Here is a 15,103-nt window from a genome sequence, read left to right as displayed (position 1 = left end):
GTATGGTATATATGTAGCCACACACAACAATGATAATGAATGATGTCAATAAAGAATATTAAGTTTAGTATTGTTATTGAGTGAGTGAGTTGCAAGTTAAGTTCAAGAACACAAAGATGAGTTGAGTGAGCTAGCTAGAGTGAGAGAGAGAAGTTGTTCAACAAAAAAACCAACCAAAAACTTCAAAATAAATAAAAATAAAATAAATTCTGAAAGAAAGAGAGGGAGGTCAAGACGAATGGATCACTTCAACCCTTACCCTTGCCCTAATCTAACTAGTTTGTAGATATAGATACATAAATAGTATATATTTATTTAAATCAAACAAACTACTATACTAATATCTCACTCTGATCTAATGATCAAAGTGGCACTTGATCCAATCCATTCCATTTGAATTGGGACTCCCCATTTGTTCAACAATCTTTGACTGGCTGCCAACAATAGGGTTTATTCACATCGTTGAGACTTGGGTATCCATCTTCCAGGGAGTGGCGCTACTGGTATTACATATGGTAGGTCTTTCATGTGGCAGATGTGACCTTCAAGCAATCGTTCATTCATTACAAGTATGAATTGTGAATCAAGTCGTCGAAGATTGACTACGCCTCGCTTACAATATACTCTCCAATTCTTGATGCTCGAGTGATAATGTATCTGACCAAATCTAATCAGCTCAGTATAATATATCTCATCACAATGTAGGTCTATCGACTCCAAACTGGATGGGACACATTCATCAATCAATATTGGTACCAGTCTTGCTGTGGGCTCGGTGAACTTGGGTGCATGGAACTCAATGTTCTTCAGTGACAAAGGTAGTGAGCCACTGACGAAAGGATGGCGATAATGATAGTCCAGTGAGAGTTGCTCCAGTGTTGGTGGAAGTACGTTGGCATCAAGTGGCTGATCAAACTTGCTCCCCAGTGATAGACGCACCAGTCGCTGAGGCAGTGCTCCAATGGACAGTGGATGATTGAACTTGTTACTGACGACAAGTGTGTGAAGGTGTGGAGCCTGCGCGGCCAGGTCCACTGGCAGAAGGTGTGGCTTCTGTCCAAAAGATAGGATTCTAAGTGATTCAGGCAACACGTTTCGATCAATCTGTAACTCGTACCTCTCGCTCATTCTCAATATAGTGACTGATGATGGGATATCTCCAGGATTGATGATGGATGCGTACAACGCCCCAAACATGAGTGTTTTGAGGCCCAGTGGCAAGACCTGTCGTTCAAGATGTTGTTCAAACAACGAGCCAAGGTAGAGCTTGGTGAGTGATCGGGGTAAAGCGTCGCGATCCTGGATCCTCCTGAATCCAGATCCAAAGTATAATGTCTCGATTGAGTCTGGAAGCACTCCATCCTTGAGATCCTGATCAAAACCATATCCAAAGTGTAACTTTGTGAGTGATTGGGGCAGGACGCCTGGCGAGAGTGGCTCGTTGAATCGATTGTTGCGGGGAAGGGGAAAGGGCAGCTTGGACGAGCCAGTAACACGTCGCATAGCGGCCAACTCCAACTTTGAGTACAGACGATCGGCACTTAACTTGTCGCCAAACAGCAGGCATTGCAGGGAGGGGGGCAGCGAGCCATGTTCCAGTCGTTGATCGAATGATCGACCAAATTGTAGACGTATGAGCGAGTTGGGCAGTGAGCCAACCACTATCTTTTGATCAAACTCTTCGCCAAAGCGTATGCTTGTGATTGAGTGTGCATGTGTCAGGTGACCAGGCACAATCAATTGATTGAACAACTTGCCAAACAGCAATGATGTGCATGTCGATGGAATTGATGAGAAGTCGGCCGTGTTTACAACACTTAGATCGGTCTTGATCACACTCACCGTGTTGATGATTACCGATGGTTGTGGTGATGGATGATGAGGTTGATGGGGCAGTCTAACATGACTGAATATTGGCATCAGACGATAATAACTTCTGATCACTCTTTGTGTATGACTGGTATGGTTCTGATTATTACTAAACACTGCCACTGATTTCCTATGGCCATATAGTTGTTGGCAAGTCAAGAGCAAGCAAACAACATCAGCGTCATCCAAGCTCTCAAAGATGATTCGCAAAACCAGATGAGATAATGATTGGAGTACCATATTATTTGTTTGATTGTTTGATAAAAATGTGATGTATGTATATGTAAGATTATTAACAAGAGTAAATACTCATCTTTTACTAACCAACCAATCACATTCAAAGATATTGTTTCGAATTCCTGATTTGCATTGATTGATCGCCATAACCCCACCCGAAACACTGATCACTTTTGCCCCACAACCGCAACAATCAAGCCCCCATCAATTGGGCAAAGCACCAAACTATTACAGAAGGCCTAAATATAGATGATAAGTGTATTCCMAAAATAATAATAATATATAGATATTGATCAATCAATCMAAATTTGAATGATTGGTTTTGGTTCGGTCGTCAATCAATCAGTCGGTTTGGACTGCGGATGGTTGAATTTTAAAAGTCAACCCAACCAAAGTCCCAGACATCAGGTAGACCAACATGGCTGGCGTTGTTGAATGATGGATTGGCCGAGAATCTGAATGGTGGCTGGCCCTGGTGTGTTGGTCCAGAGATGGCAGAGCAAGACAATGTCTGTGCCAGTTTGAATGATGTGATCCTAATAATGATTGATTGACGTGTGAGTGAGTTGAATGAGTGACCAGTGTGATTAGTACTTACTTGGAATCAACTCCACCGAATCCAACTGGTGATGATGAGAGAAGATCGGCACGCGATGAAATGGAGTTCATGGGCGAGCCAAGCGAGAGTGGATCCTTCTGGTAGTTGTTGAACTGCATGATGGACTGCATCTCGGCAAAGTCTGTGATGGAGGTGGCATTGCGATTGAAGATCTGTGCACGAGGACAGTTCTCATAACTATAAGAGTTGCCATACTTCTCAAACATCTCATTATAACCACTGATGTTATACACATACTCAGAGTATGGTATATTGTACGATGGCCAGAAGCCATTCTTGTTGAGGTTGGCTGTCATGTCAGCACTATATGTTGATTGAGCGAGTGAGTATGTGATCCCAGGCCAAGGCTCAAGCTTAAGGACAAACTTACACTTCGCAGAAACCTGGGATCTGCTCGAGAATGAAGAATGAACCGGCTGGCAGTGCGGTACCTGGCGTGAACATCTTGTAGTCTAGTACCATCCATTGGTTGTTGTAGGTGCCACTGTTGAATTGCTGGAAGAGTTGTACCCATACTTGTGGAGACTGACTGATCATGTTGGAGACGATGGCACGCTGCCACACGAGAAGCGTCTCGGGGATGACGTACGTGTAGAGTGTGTCGTTGAAGATGCTGTTGGTCGTCTCGGCGACGGCCAGTCCGTTGCCTGTGATATAAAAGTCGTCCTTGCTCGAGAGGAAGCCCGGCGAGCTGGAGAACGACACGGACGAGGCCAGGCCGTAGTTCTTGAAGGCAAACGTGTAGGTCTTGTAAACACGCATCATGGCGTAGAAGTAACGCCAGGTTGTGTGGCCAAAGTAGATGTCCTGGTTGTTGGGCAGCACACGGATCAGCGCCGAGCAATCGAGGAAGTCGATGGCGTCAGCGTCGTCACGGTCGCCAGTCATCATGTGCTTGCGAGCGCGGCCCGTTGGCGCAGTGCCGTAGAGCTCATTCAGAGTCTCGAGGTCGCCAGCCGACGTCAACAGATAGAGGTCCATCTCGTTGAGCACGGGCAATGCGGGCACGGCTGCATAGCCGGCCACGAGACCGTCGAACTGAGCCATGACGAGGCCGACTGAGTACCAGTAGACTGTGCCGTTAATGCTGCCCTGAGTGGGCGATGCGGTGTGTGGTGCGGCAATACTCTGACGCACCCACTGCAACTGACTGGACATGTAAGAGATGAGTGTGCTTGATGGTGTCGAGTTGGTAAACTCGTTGCTCGCGTAGTTTGTCCACATCTGGCTGATTCTCTGTGCTGACACCACTCCCTCAATGAATCCACCAATGAATGCCTGGTCAATATCCGACACAGTTGGATGAGTTGTAATGTTTAGTCTTGACCATCCAGTCTTTGATTGGGTGAGTGAGTGGGATAGTTCCAGGATTGATGTGATTGATCCAGGATGAGTGAGCATGAGTGGTGGTTGGTTAGTACATCCAGGACATGCATGCCAAGACGGCCGTGACCAGTGCTTGCGCTACGTACGGTTGCAATGTCATCGCTAAAGGCACCAGAGGCGACGACTGATGACTGGGGTGGGACAGGCTCACTCGTTAGCTGAAGAGTGAGATCGTTTGTAAGATGGTTGAGCAGGACTGAGACGATGACTGTCGATTGAGTAAAGACCTGTTTATCGACTGTAATCGTGGGGTAGTTTGGTATCTGTGCCATCGTTGGCACCACAACTACCATGATAGTGGCTACTACCACAACGAGTAGCAGCATCAGTTGCTGTATTGAAGTAGTTGATGATCTGTTGTTCATCATCATTCTTCCATTACACTTTGTACAAATATAAGTATATAAGATAGTAAGTTTAAAAGACTGACTGAATGAATGAATGATTGGATGGTTTTGAATCATGACAACTAAGGTTGGTTGTTGGCAGGTGATGGTGTGGTGAGTGTGGATGAGGGGTGGTGGGGGATGATCGATCACACTCCAATACTTCCCACTCCCAGTGCACTGAAAAGTGATCACAACATTCTAAAAAATATCGAGAGAGGTGGTCATCATCATTGTCCATCATGGCGACTCTAATAATAATCTATGGAAGGACTACACTCAAGTTGGTTTGCTTCTTTAGCTCATCTTTCGACGTCGTGGTGTTGGAACCTGCTCGAACTCTGGCGGGCTCGGCTCCTCATCGTAGGAACTGCTGGTTTCTTTGCATTGTGTCATGTTTGTCTAAAGAAGGGCGATAATAGTGGCCACGACGGCATCAGGACCAACTTAAACACGTTTATTGATGACGACGTTGTTCTTGTTCATCACTTTGGGACTGTGCTGCCAACTAACACTATAAAGTGTGATTGATCGGCTTAATACATTATGTTAAGTTAAATTAGCTTGGCAATGAGTGTACGCTGTTGTTGTTGTGTCTGCCGCCACTGCCAATGTCTGTCGTTGTCGTCTTTCCATTTGCTAATGTTGGTGTTGTTGATGATAATGTTACATGTTTGTTGTTGTTGTTGATGTTGTTGGTGCCAGATGAGTTCGAGTTGTTGTTGATATGATGGTTGTCGCCATTGTTGTTTGGATGCTTATGTCCTCCACCTCCAAGGGGTACAGTCGACTCTGGACATGATCCTCCCAGACTCACAACGATAGCCTGTAGATCAAGGATATGCTTCTTGAGCATAGTGTTCTCTTTCTCCTTCTCCTTGTAGTCTTGACTGGTCTGACCCATGAATCCTTTGAATGTGTGCACGCTGTTGTCAACAGAGCCAAGGATACCCTGGTAGCGCTGTAGCAGCTGACCATACTTCTCGGTCATAAAGTCGAGCTTGCCCTCGGTGTCCTCGAGACGCTGCTTCAACCTGTCGCTCTCCTGCTCTTCCAAATGTAGCCTGTCGCTCTCCAAGCGTGCTGCACGTTGCTTGTGGGTGTCACGCTCGTGCGTCACCGTCTTGAGGTCCAGCTTGAGCTTCTCGACACTGTCGCTTAGATGTACGATGAGCAGGTCTTTCTCGGCTGACTTGTTCGTCAGATCGTGGAGCTTGTTCATCAACTCCTCACGCTCACGTTGAAGGGCGCGGATGGTGACGGTTGGATCGTTGGGCTTTGAACCTGCATCGGAGATACGGGGCCTTGCAGCTGCGGGTCTGAGTCCCGAAGGTGTTCCAGTCGTTGAGGATGATGACGATGTTGAGCTGGTACCAACAGGCTTCTTTGGTGTGGACAAATGTGATGTACGTGAAGATGCTGGGAGTTTAGATGTGGTCGATGATGAGGATGAGGTGGATGTCGATGAAGTGGTGGTGGTTGATGATGAACCCGTGGCCGATGAGGCGATTGTCGATGTGGATGAGTGGCCGCTTGGGTGGGGCAATGGCTCCGATGGTGATCCAGTCCTTGGCGTCGTTGACAATGACTTGGAGCCTCCTGTCGAGGTCGATGTATCTGATGTTGATGCTGGGATATGAAGTGATGGCATTGGTATCGCACCCGATGAGAGCGATAGGCTAGACTTTGATGGAGTCTTTAGTGAAGAGTTGGTCGATGTTGTTGTTGTGGAGGTGGTGGATGTGATTGGTAGATGTGAGTCGGCAGCAGCAGATGTAGTTGAGTTAGATGAGGTTGATGTGGATGTAGTTGATGTGGAGGTGGTGGACTTTGTTGATGATGAACCACCAGAGGCAAGCTGTGAAGTCAATGTTGACTTTGGTCGAAGTGAGCTGACATCTGATCTTGACTTTAGAAGTGTTGTTGGCAATGTAGTATCATTCGATGAGAGAGACTTTTGATGTCTACCTGTTGTCGATGTACTTGTTGATGTACCTGTTGATCCTGATCCCGATCCACTTGATCCACTTGAGCCTGTTATTGAAGTAGATCTAGGTTTGGTAGTAATCGAGCTCAATGAWTGATGTTGACTTTGTTATTGTTGTCTTTGGTGTTGATGAAGTGGATGATGTTGATGTAGTTGATGTTGTTGATGTAGTCTTCTTTGGGTCTTTGGAAGATGATGATGTAGATGTCAATGACTTGGTACTGCTTGGCAAAGTGCCACTCAGAGTGGGAGTTGTAGCAGATGATGATGTTGTTTTCTTTGTGGCTGGTCCTGGGAATGTACTTGACAATGAAGTTGTGGCAGCTGCACTAAGCAACGGACTCTTCAAAGTTGATGATGTTGATGTAGTTGATGTTGTTGTTGTTGGTCTTGTCTTTGTAGGTGTGCTCAGTATAGATGATATAGTAGATGTTGATTTCTTTGTTGTTGTACTGCTACCACTTGTTGTAGTAGTGGCACTCTCTACTGACGCACTTGATAGACCAGTCTTCTTTGTTGATGATGAAGATGATGATGTCGGTAATCCCGACACCTTTGGCTTTGGTATAGATGATGATGATGATGATGAACTACCTGTACTACTCATGTTATTATCTATCAATATCTATTTTAAGTATGTGTTAACAATAATAAATAATGTTGCAAATGTTGAACAAACTAAGATGATCATGCAACAAAACCCATAATAATTATATTATTTCAAATAAACTTTTTGTTTGGATACAAATAAATAGAGGACAGTCACTGGAGTCATGGTTGATGCTTGTAGGGGCCCTGGAACTTATACTTAGTAGGCCTAGAACTTAAACTTAGTAGCACATGAAGTAGCTTATCAAGCTCTGTTCTCAAGACTGTCTTCACATTGACAAACATTACTAAATAGTGGATTAATGGTGGCACTTGAAATGGTGAGCTTGGCACCAACCAGATAGACAGAGTATACCTTGGAACTTACATTATGAATCACCAAAGTATACTCAGATTATTTAGTCAAATATTTTGGCTCTAACCATCGTATTCGCCAAGTACAAACACATCCAGGTCTATTCATATTCAGACATTTGTTATGTTGTCGATGATGATATGATCTGTATCCATTTGACATCAACAACAACAACAACAACCTAACAATGTGATACAATATAATATTGAGGTGCCAACACTTTCAAAGAGTCAGTTTGAACACAGATTCAACCAATCAATCAATCAATAAAGTTGGACACTTTGAATTACTTAGATAGAGCTCTAATATTGGTAACTATAATACACACACAAACCAACAACAACATTACTTATTATATACTACTTGTATAAAGGTTGGTTCAATGAACCAGTGAGTGAATGAGTGTGTTGAAGTAAGTAATAACATCATGACGCTGACTCTATGTGGACATGCATGTCACTCTCGCCTGTCATAGACATCAATCACATACGTATATAAGTAAGTAAGTATTGTTGTTGTTCACCATCCATTGACTGTCTGACTCTTGGGCATCTTTAAACAATATCAATCTACTTCACTCCATCAACTTCATTTGAACACATTGATTGGATGAATGTATACATACCACCACACACCACTATCCATCACACTCGTGTCCAGTCCAAAGACAATCAATCACAATCACACCCATACACACACACACTCTATCACCTACTCTAACTTCTATGCTCCTGTTTTATAACAAACAATGGTGAGTGACACTTTGAAGTAGATAGCAGCATCTGTTGACATGCTTGTCTGTGTATCCAACTGCACTGTCAATCATTAGATATACGATGCCCGTTGTTCGTATGTCGGGTGCACCTCTCCATTGACGAACCGTGCTATACTAGTCATGTCATGTCCTGTCAAGTCATGTCAATACTTGTCACATCTATCCATACATCCATTTGGATACGATGGAAATTTCATTATAAATAGCCAGTAGCTACACTCTTATTAACATCATCAATCAAATCAATTAACAATCAATACTTATAAGTATTAAAGTCTTAAACTCACTATTTAACTACTATATTATCATCTAAAATGAAGTCCATTATCTTATTGCTTCTTCTCTCCCTCCTGTCCATGACCTCTGCCTACTACAACTGTGGTACCAACGCATGTGACCGTTACTGGACCTGTCTGAAGGGTATCCCACCCTACCCATCATGTTCCAGTATGTATCCGCCTTGGAACTATCCCACTCACCCGTCCTAATACTAACTTAATCTAATAATCAATCAAATAGATGGATGTGGTGAACGTGTTGCCTTGATCCAGGATGTAGTCAACCGCTGGAAGCAGGATGGTATTGACTTTGTCCAGGTCTCTGTCACTGTGAAGAACATCGGACCAGTTGCCATTAAGGATGTCCTGATTGATGGTGCTGAGCTTCCATTCACTGGTACCGATCTCTGGAATGTCAACCGTCTGCCAAATGGTGACATCATGTTCCCATCGTACCAAGTCAGTCTTGCTGCCGGCTACTCCTTCAACTTTGGTTACATTGCCCGCTCCGATTCACCAGCTCACCTCTGGATCAAGAACATCTATGTCTTGTAAATGTCATTGTAAATTCTTCATCTTCATCATCCAGTTCATCACCAACTTTGTCAACAATGTTCCTACGAGTTAACATTGGAATATAAATTAAATAAATAATTATTATTATTATACTCTCGCACTTAATCAATCAATCAATCAACCTTTCCACTTTATTTTAAATGTTTGAGTGCCATCAGTGCAAACATCGATTACTTTCAAAATAAAAAAAGATCACTTTTTCAAACAAAGAGGGAGTCTGACCTTTCATTCTCTGAAGGCCCATCGTGCGTGGTTGATCCCCCAATCCGATGCAATTACACAAACACTTGTTTGGTGAGTCAAACATCTACAACAACAACTACCAAAAACAAACACCATAATTAACTACAACGAACATTCATTCGTTAACATTTAATCACAACAATCCATATTTATCCTATTATCTCTATCTCTATCTCTCTAAATTAGATATATATATCTCACCTTGTATAAATAACAACTTTGATCATTATTAGATAACAGATTACAGAAATAACAACCTTTTAGCAATCTAGAGACCTCTGGTCCTTCCTGTAAACCTAAAGAAATAAGAAGAAGAAGAGAAACAACTTTTAATATTATAATCTCCTTTTAAAGTACGAATCATTTATTCACACATTCCAGAATGGACAGCATCCATCCATTCATCCTTTCATCCATCTCTCATCATCCTCATCGATGTCATCCCCCCCCCCCACACACACATCACCACGAACAAACAAACATCGCTGTCTCATTGGGATGGGTTGACCAATGAATGACCACCTTTCGCACGCACACCGAAACAAGAGATTCTACTTGCATGAGTTCATTCTTGAGTTCGTACCTGCACCATTCTCTTTACTTTATATGTATACGTGTGTAATTCAGTCTTTTCTGCATTTGTATATTATTATTATTATCGTTGTGGTTGTTGTGGATGTTGTGGTTGTCTCGCAGCGTATCACATCATAATGATAGCGACCAGTCAATGTTGTGAACATACCCTTCCCTTTAAAGTTAGTACTACTACTAAGATTATTGTTTGACTTATAAGATAGCACAATCTTTCAATTGAAGAGACTGCCCTGTGTGTTTAATAATAATCATCTTCATTCATACACATTATATACACATTATATTAAAGTAGCAACTTGTTAGAATCCAATACCTTCACACATATAATAATATATCTGTTTATGTCAATGTTACATCACAACTACACTTCAAATATTACGACATACAACAACAACAATATTAGAATTATTATTATTAGTATTATTACATGATTGTCCAAAGTAAATATTTAGAAAATACCAACAGCAGCAGTAGTAGCAGAGCAAGGGTACCAGCGGCAGCGACAGCTGCCACAGCGGCAGCGGCAGCAGTAGTGTCATCAGAAGGCTCAATAACAGCACAGTCACCCTCAGCACCAATGACAGCAATACTCAGAGCACTACATATTTTACGTATGCCTTGAGCACTCACTCACTCCATTCACACACTTGATCAATCAATCAATCAATGAAATCCACCCATTTTTGTCCCTTCCTACTTTATCACCATCAATCATACAATCAACATTGATGTACAGTTACTAACCTATATATATATATATATCTCCAGCATCAAAATCTGCAAAGGCAGCGGCAGCGGCAGCAGCAGGATCAATGGAGTCATCAGAGGATGACGATCACTTCACTATTAAGAAGCGACTTCAGTTGCAACTGGAGCAACAACAACAGAAGCTGCGAAAGAAGTTTATGAGCTTGGAACAGCGGCACCGACGAAAGAAGGATAAGCATAGAATCAATAGCTCGGGTGATAGCGATATCAACAACAACGGCAACAACAACAACAACAATATCAATAACAACAATAGAAATGATAATATACGAGAACAACAACCACCATCACCGTCAATACAACCACAGGATCAGACGATTGAAGCACTGTACGATCACATTGAATCACTTCATCTTCAAGACTTTGAGTATGAGTATGACTATGAGTACGAATACGATTCGGACGACGACTCGGACGACGACTCGGACGACAGTTACGACGAAGACTCGACCATAAGCAACCCAAGCTACAACGATAGCAACATCAGTACGGCCACCGCCGACAACTTCACGTTTGCAAGAGTGTCCCGTCTGGACGCTTCAAACCTCACATCTTTCACCGACTCTGCCATCAACCATTCAAACGACGACATTGGCAGCAGCAGCAATCTAAGCGGCAGCAATGGCATCAGCAACAGCACAACATCCACATCAAACACTGCACTGGGCGGGTCTGCCGTCAACAATCTAAAGTATCAGAGTCCTCGCCAGAGACTATCACATAGTCTCAGCAAGAATGTAAATAGCATGAAGGCATCCCTTCACTCTTTCACTCCTCCCCTCCTCAAGAAGCCGAGGAAGAGGTCTAACTCCACAATGGTGGAGGATCACTTGTATAAGAAGACTTACTGTATGTTATAACTTGCTCAACCTTATATTGACACTCACTAACATCACTCGTACCTCATGCCACTCTCTCACTGGATCATTCATTCATTCTCATTCTCATTCTCATTTCTAACGATCAGTCGCAAGAGAAGAGCTTCACAGTCTGTACAATCTATTCAAGAAGGAGGAGATTAGTCTTCATGACTTCTCAGAGTTCTTGATATATCAAGGAATATGGTTCCTTTGCAATCTGCCTCAGGCCGTTGATATCCTGTCAGAGGTGTTGGTAGTCAGTGACAGGGTATCATTCGATCTGCTCTCAAGATCATCATCAATGTCATCATGTGTCACTGATAGCTCCAAGAAGAGTGTCAAGCCTCCTCCAACTGCACCTTCATCTTCACAATATCTACAAGTACCTAATACCTCACCATCCTCCGAGATACAACAAGCACCATCAGCATCATCCTCAACAACAACAGCATCACCAACTGATCAACCACAGATTGAATCAGATCATGATCTACCTCAAGATCAACAACAACAACAACATGATAAGAACACAGATAATGATACAGCTAGTCAGGCACACAGCGAGGATGTTGAGCTGTTCAGGAGGAAGCTGACCATCATCAAGGAGTCAAAGATTTACAGTGGCAAGACGTTGGAGGACAAGGAGTTTGAGTGTCTCAATCGATCACCATTGGTCAACCGATGGAGAACAGTCATTGATCGTCTGGTGCGACTCATGTTCAACTACATCACCAAGGCCTACTCCTTGGGACCCACACAGAACCCAACCATCTCCCACATCATCGACCTTATCTCTGTAATGACCAGAGGTACCATCAAGGAAAGGTCTGAGCGTAAGTACCCCGTGATTGATTGATTGCACTCACTCCTTTATCATCAACTAACAATCATTCAATCAAACATAGTTGTGTTCAGACTTTGCAAAAAGAAGACTGAGGATGTAATATACAAGTCAGAGCTCAGGGACTTGGTCAGAATCATTGATTCATTGGCTATACTCCATGAGTTTGGTTATGGTAACATTGGTACACCTGATGAGATTGTGAACACCATCTTCAAAGAGTCGAGTAGCAATGTCAATTCAATCCAGAGGAATGGACACCTGAAGCACAGCGATCCCCACAAGGAGACCAATCCATCAATGCTCCTGGACTCATTCCTCAGACGTGCCAATCGCAATCCAGACCTACCACGTTGCTTTGGTCTCTTTGATCTCATCTACGTCTGTTTCGTCAAGCCCATCGAAGATGTAAGTACCAATGGATGGCAATGATCTCGAACGATTGATTGGCTAACTCATACATCCGTACCTCAGCTACACACCAACACATCACACAAGTCATGCGCGGGATACTTGTACAAGGTGAAGCGTGCTGGCTTCTTGAAGTACGCCTACTCATTGCGTTACTTTGAGTGTCGCAATGGCTTCCTGGTGTCCTACAAGAGACTTTCAAGCAAACCATTGAATGTGATATGTCTGTTCAATACCAGTGTCAAGGTGCTGCCAAAGGAGCACCCCAACCATCACAACTACCCATCGATCATCAAGAAGGTGCTGCGATCCAACCCCAAGGAGATCCAGGAGAGCAAGGATGCCTCGGACTTTGTCCTGCGCACATTCGACAAGGAGTACACATTCATCGCGCTGTCCACGTCCAAGGCGTCGATGTTTGTCAACACGATCCGATCCAACTCCAAGGGATCATACCGTTATCAATCGTACGCCTGTCAGCGTGACGACATCCAGGTCAACTACTACATCAATGGTGCCGACTACTTTGAGCGCGTGTACCATGCAATCAAGAACGCACGCAATGAGATCTACATTGCTGGCTGGTGCATCTCGCCTGGCCTGTCATTGATCCGCGACCCTACAATGTCCGACCACGACAACTACCAGCTGGATAAGCTTCTGTGCAAGAAGGCCGTGGAGGGTGTCAAGATCTACATCCTGATCTGGGACGAGACGATCATTGCAATGGACCTGGGCAGCCGCTTTGTCAAGTCGCTGTTTGAGAAGCTGCATCGCAGGAACATCAAGGTGATCAGACATCCACAGTTTGTGCCGCTGTCCTGGTCGCATCACCAGAAGATCGTTGTGATCGATCACATGTTGGCCTACATTGGCGGCCTGGACCTTTGCTACGGTCGCTACGACACGCATCACTTCCCCCTGAGCGATGTTGAGGAGAAGACATTCCATGGACCCGACTACATCAACACCAGTGTGATCAAGCCCAAGTCTGGCGAGCGCATATGTTTGGTGGACCGAAAGTTCCATCCGAGGATACCCTGGCACGATGTGTCCATCTCTGTCAATGGCAATGCTGCGCGAGACATTGCCACCAACTTTATTCAGCGTTGGAATCACGCCAAGAACTCCAACAGGGACTACAAGAAGTACCCGTATCTTGTGCCGACGCTGGAGCCCGTGCCGCCAACAAATGGCACGTCCAAGGTGCAGATCGTGCGTTCAGTCAGCGACTGGTCGGCGGGCCAGTCGCTGGAGAACTCTATCTACAAGGCCTACGTCAACATCATCAACATGTCGCAGCACTTTATCTACATCCAGAACCAGTTCTTTGTCTCGTCCGTCGGCACCACCGTGCCCAACAACCAAGTATCCTTCGCCATCCTCAAGAGGATTGAGAAGGCCATCCTGTCAAACGAGACATTCAGAGTGATTGTACTACTACCTGTACATTGTGAAGGTGATCTCTACACTCTTGATACTCAGTATGTATTCCAGTTGCATTGATGACTCCTTGGACCACCAACTAACACATATACAAACTTATCTAGGATGATTGTCAAGTGGACTCACAAGTCAATTCAAGGCATCAAGTTAGAGTTGCAATCAAAGTACCCCGGTGTCGACATCGATCAGTACTTGTCGTTCAACTCGCTCCGATCATGGTGCGTCACCAACGACGTCATATTCACCGAGCAGATATATGTGCATTCAAAGTTGATGATTGTCGATGATAGGATCTCGATCATTGGCTCAGCAAACATCAACGATCGCTCAATGGACGGCTCCCGCGACTCTGAGATCTGTGCCGTCATCGAGGACACTGAGATGGTGGAGTCGCACATGAACGGTCAGCCCTACATGGCCGGCGCCTTTGCCAGGAAGCTGCGCGTGCAACTGTGGGAGAACCATCTGGGTCTGACGCTCCAGCCCGACGCCACGGTCAGCGCAGCGATCCTCGATCCAATCGTCCACTCCACTTACAATGGCGTTTGGAGAGAGATCACCAAGCGCAACACGCTCGTCTACAAGCACACCTTTGGCACCTATATCCCAGACAACTGCCGCAAGATCTCACAGTACAAGCGAGATGGACGTCTTCCAGCCTCCATTCTCGAGAACACCCAACTGCACAGCATCCGAGGCTACCTCATCGAGTTCCCCATGGGCATGTTTGTCGAGGATGGTGAGCCATCCTCTGTCTACTCTGACATCATCACTGGTATGAAGCTGATCCTCTAGAGATAATAAAGGTGTATATACATTATATAATATGAGCAAGAGTGTCGACCCTCTGGTTGATTGTTTGT

General features: G+C 44.4%; 6 protein-coding genes across 6 annotated transcripts; 3 read left to right on the top strand and 3 right to left on the bottom strand.

The window, feature by feature from the left end:
- Positions 1 to 524: 524 nt before the first annotated feature.
- SAMD00019534_012040 (hypothetical protein) lies at positions 525 to 2,109 on the bottom strand (the record flags this gene model as incomplete). The annotated part of the gene is made up of 2 exons (XM_012903171.1): positions 525 to 542; positions 625 to 2,109. The coding sequence occupies 2 exons, from the start codon at positions 2,107 to 2,109 to the stop codon at positions 525 to 527; spliced, it is 1,503 nt and encodes a 500-aa protein (XP_012758625.1).
- Positions 2,110 to 2,482: 373 nt separating this feature from the next.
- SAMD00019534_012030 (hypothetical protein) lies at positions 2,483 to 4,482 on the bottom strand (the record flags this gene model as incomplete). Its single annotated transcript, XM_012903170.1, has 4 exons — positions 2,483 to 2,642; positions 2,705 to 3,028; positions 3,096 to 4,060; positions 4,198 to 4,482. Coding segments are annotated over 4 exons (1,734 nt in total), but the record flags the coding sequence as incomplete, so codon positions are not given.
- Positions 4,483 to 5,056: 574 nt separating this feature from the next.
- On the bottom strand, positions 5,057 to 6,148 carry SAMD00019534_012020 (hypothetical protein; the record flags this gene model as incomplete). Its single annotated transcript, XM_012903169.1, has 1 exon — positions 5,057 to 6,148. The coding sequence occupies one exon, from the start codon at positions 6,146 to 6,148 to the stop codon at positions 5,057 to 5,059; it is 1,092 nt and encodes a 363-aa protein (XP_012758623.1).
- A 425-nt stretch (positions 6,149 to 6,573) lies between these two features.
- On the top strand, positions 6,574 to 7,312 carry SAMD00019534_012010 (hypothetical protein; the record flags this gene model as incomplete). Its single annotated transcript, XM_012903168.1, has 2 exons — positions 6,574 to 7,118; positions 7,240 to 7,312. 2 exons carry the CDS (start codon positions 6,574 to 6,576, stop codon positions 7,310 to 7,312), a joined length of 618 nt encoding a protein of 205 aa, XP_012758622.1.
- Positions 7,313 to 8,537: 1,225 nt separating this feature from the next.
- Positions 8,538 to 9,056, top strand: SAMD00019534_012000 (hypothetical protein; the record flags this gene model as incomplete). The annotated part of the gene is made up of 2 exons (XM_012903167.1): positions 8,538 to 8,670; positions 8,743 to 9,056. The coding sequence occupies 2 exons, from the start codon at positions 8,538 to 8,540 to the stop codon at positions 9,054 to 9,056; spliced, it is 447 nt and encodes a 148-aa protein (XP_012758621.1).
- A 1,670-nt stretch (positions 9,057 to 10,726) lies between these two features.
- Positions 10,727 to 15,035, top strand: SAMD00019534_011990 (hypothetical protein; the record flags this gene model as incomplete). Its single annotated transcript, XM_012903166.1, has 5 exons — positions 10,727 to 11,531; positions 11,650 to 12,375; positions 12,448 to 12,791; positions 12,858 to 14,278; positions 14,345 to 15,035. 5 exons carry the CDS (start codon positions 10,727 to 10,729, stop codon positions 15,033 to 15,035), a joined length of 3,987 nt encoding a protein of 1,328 aa, XP_012758620.1.
- Positions 15,036 to 15,103: the final 68 nt, after the last annotated feature.

Source organism: Acytostelium subglobosum, assembly GCF_000787575.1.
Source record: "Acytostelium subglobosum LB1 DNA, scaffold: scaffold2, whole genome shotgun sequence".
In the NCBI taxonomy this organism is placed as follows: domain Eukaryota; phylum Evosea; class Eumycetozoa; order Acytosteliales; family Acytosteliaceae; genus Acytostelium; species Acytostelium subglobosum.
The sequence above is the reverse complement of the archived record's forward strand: the minus strand, read 5'-3'. Positions and strand labels throughout refer to the sequence as shown.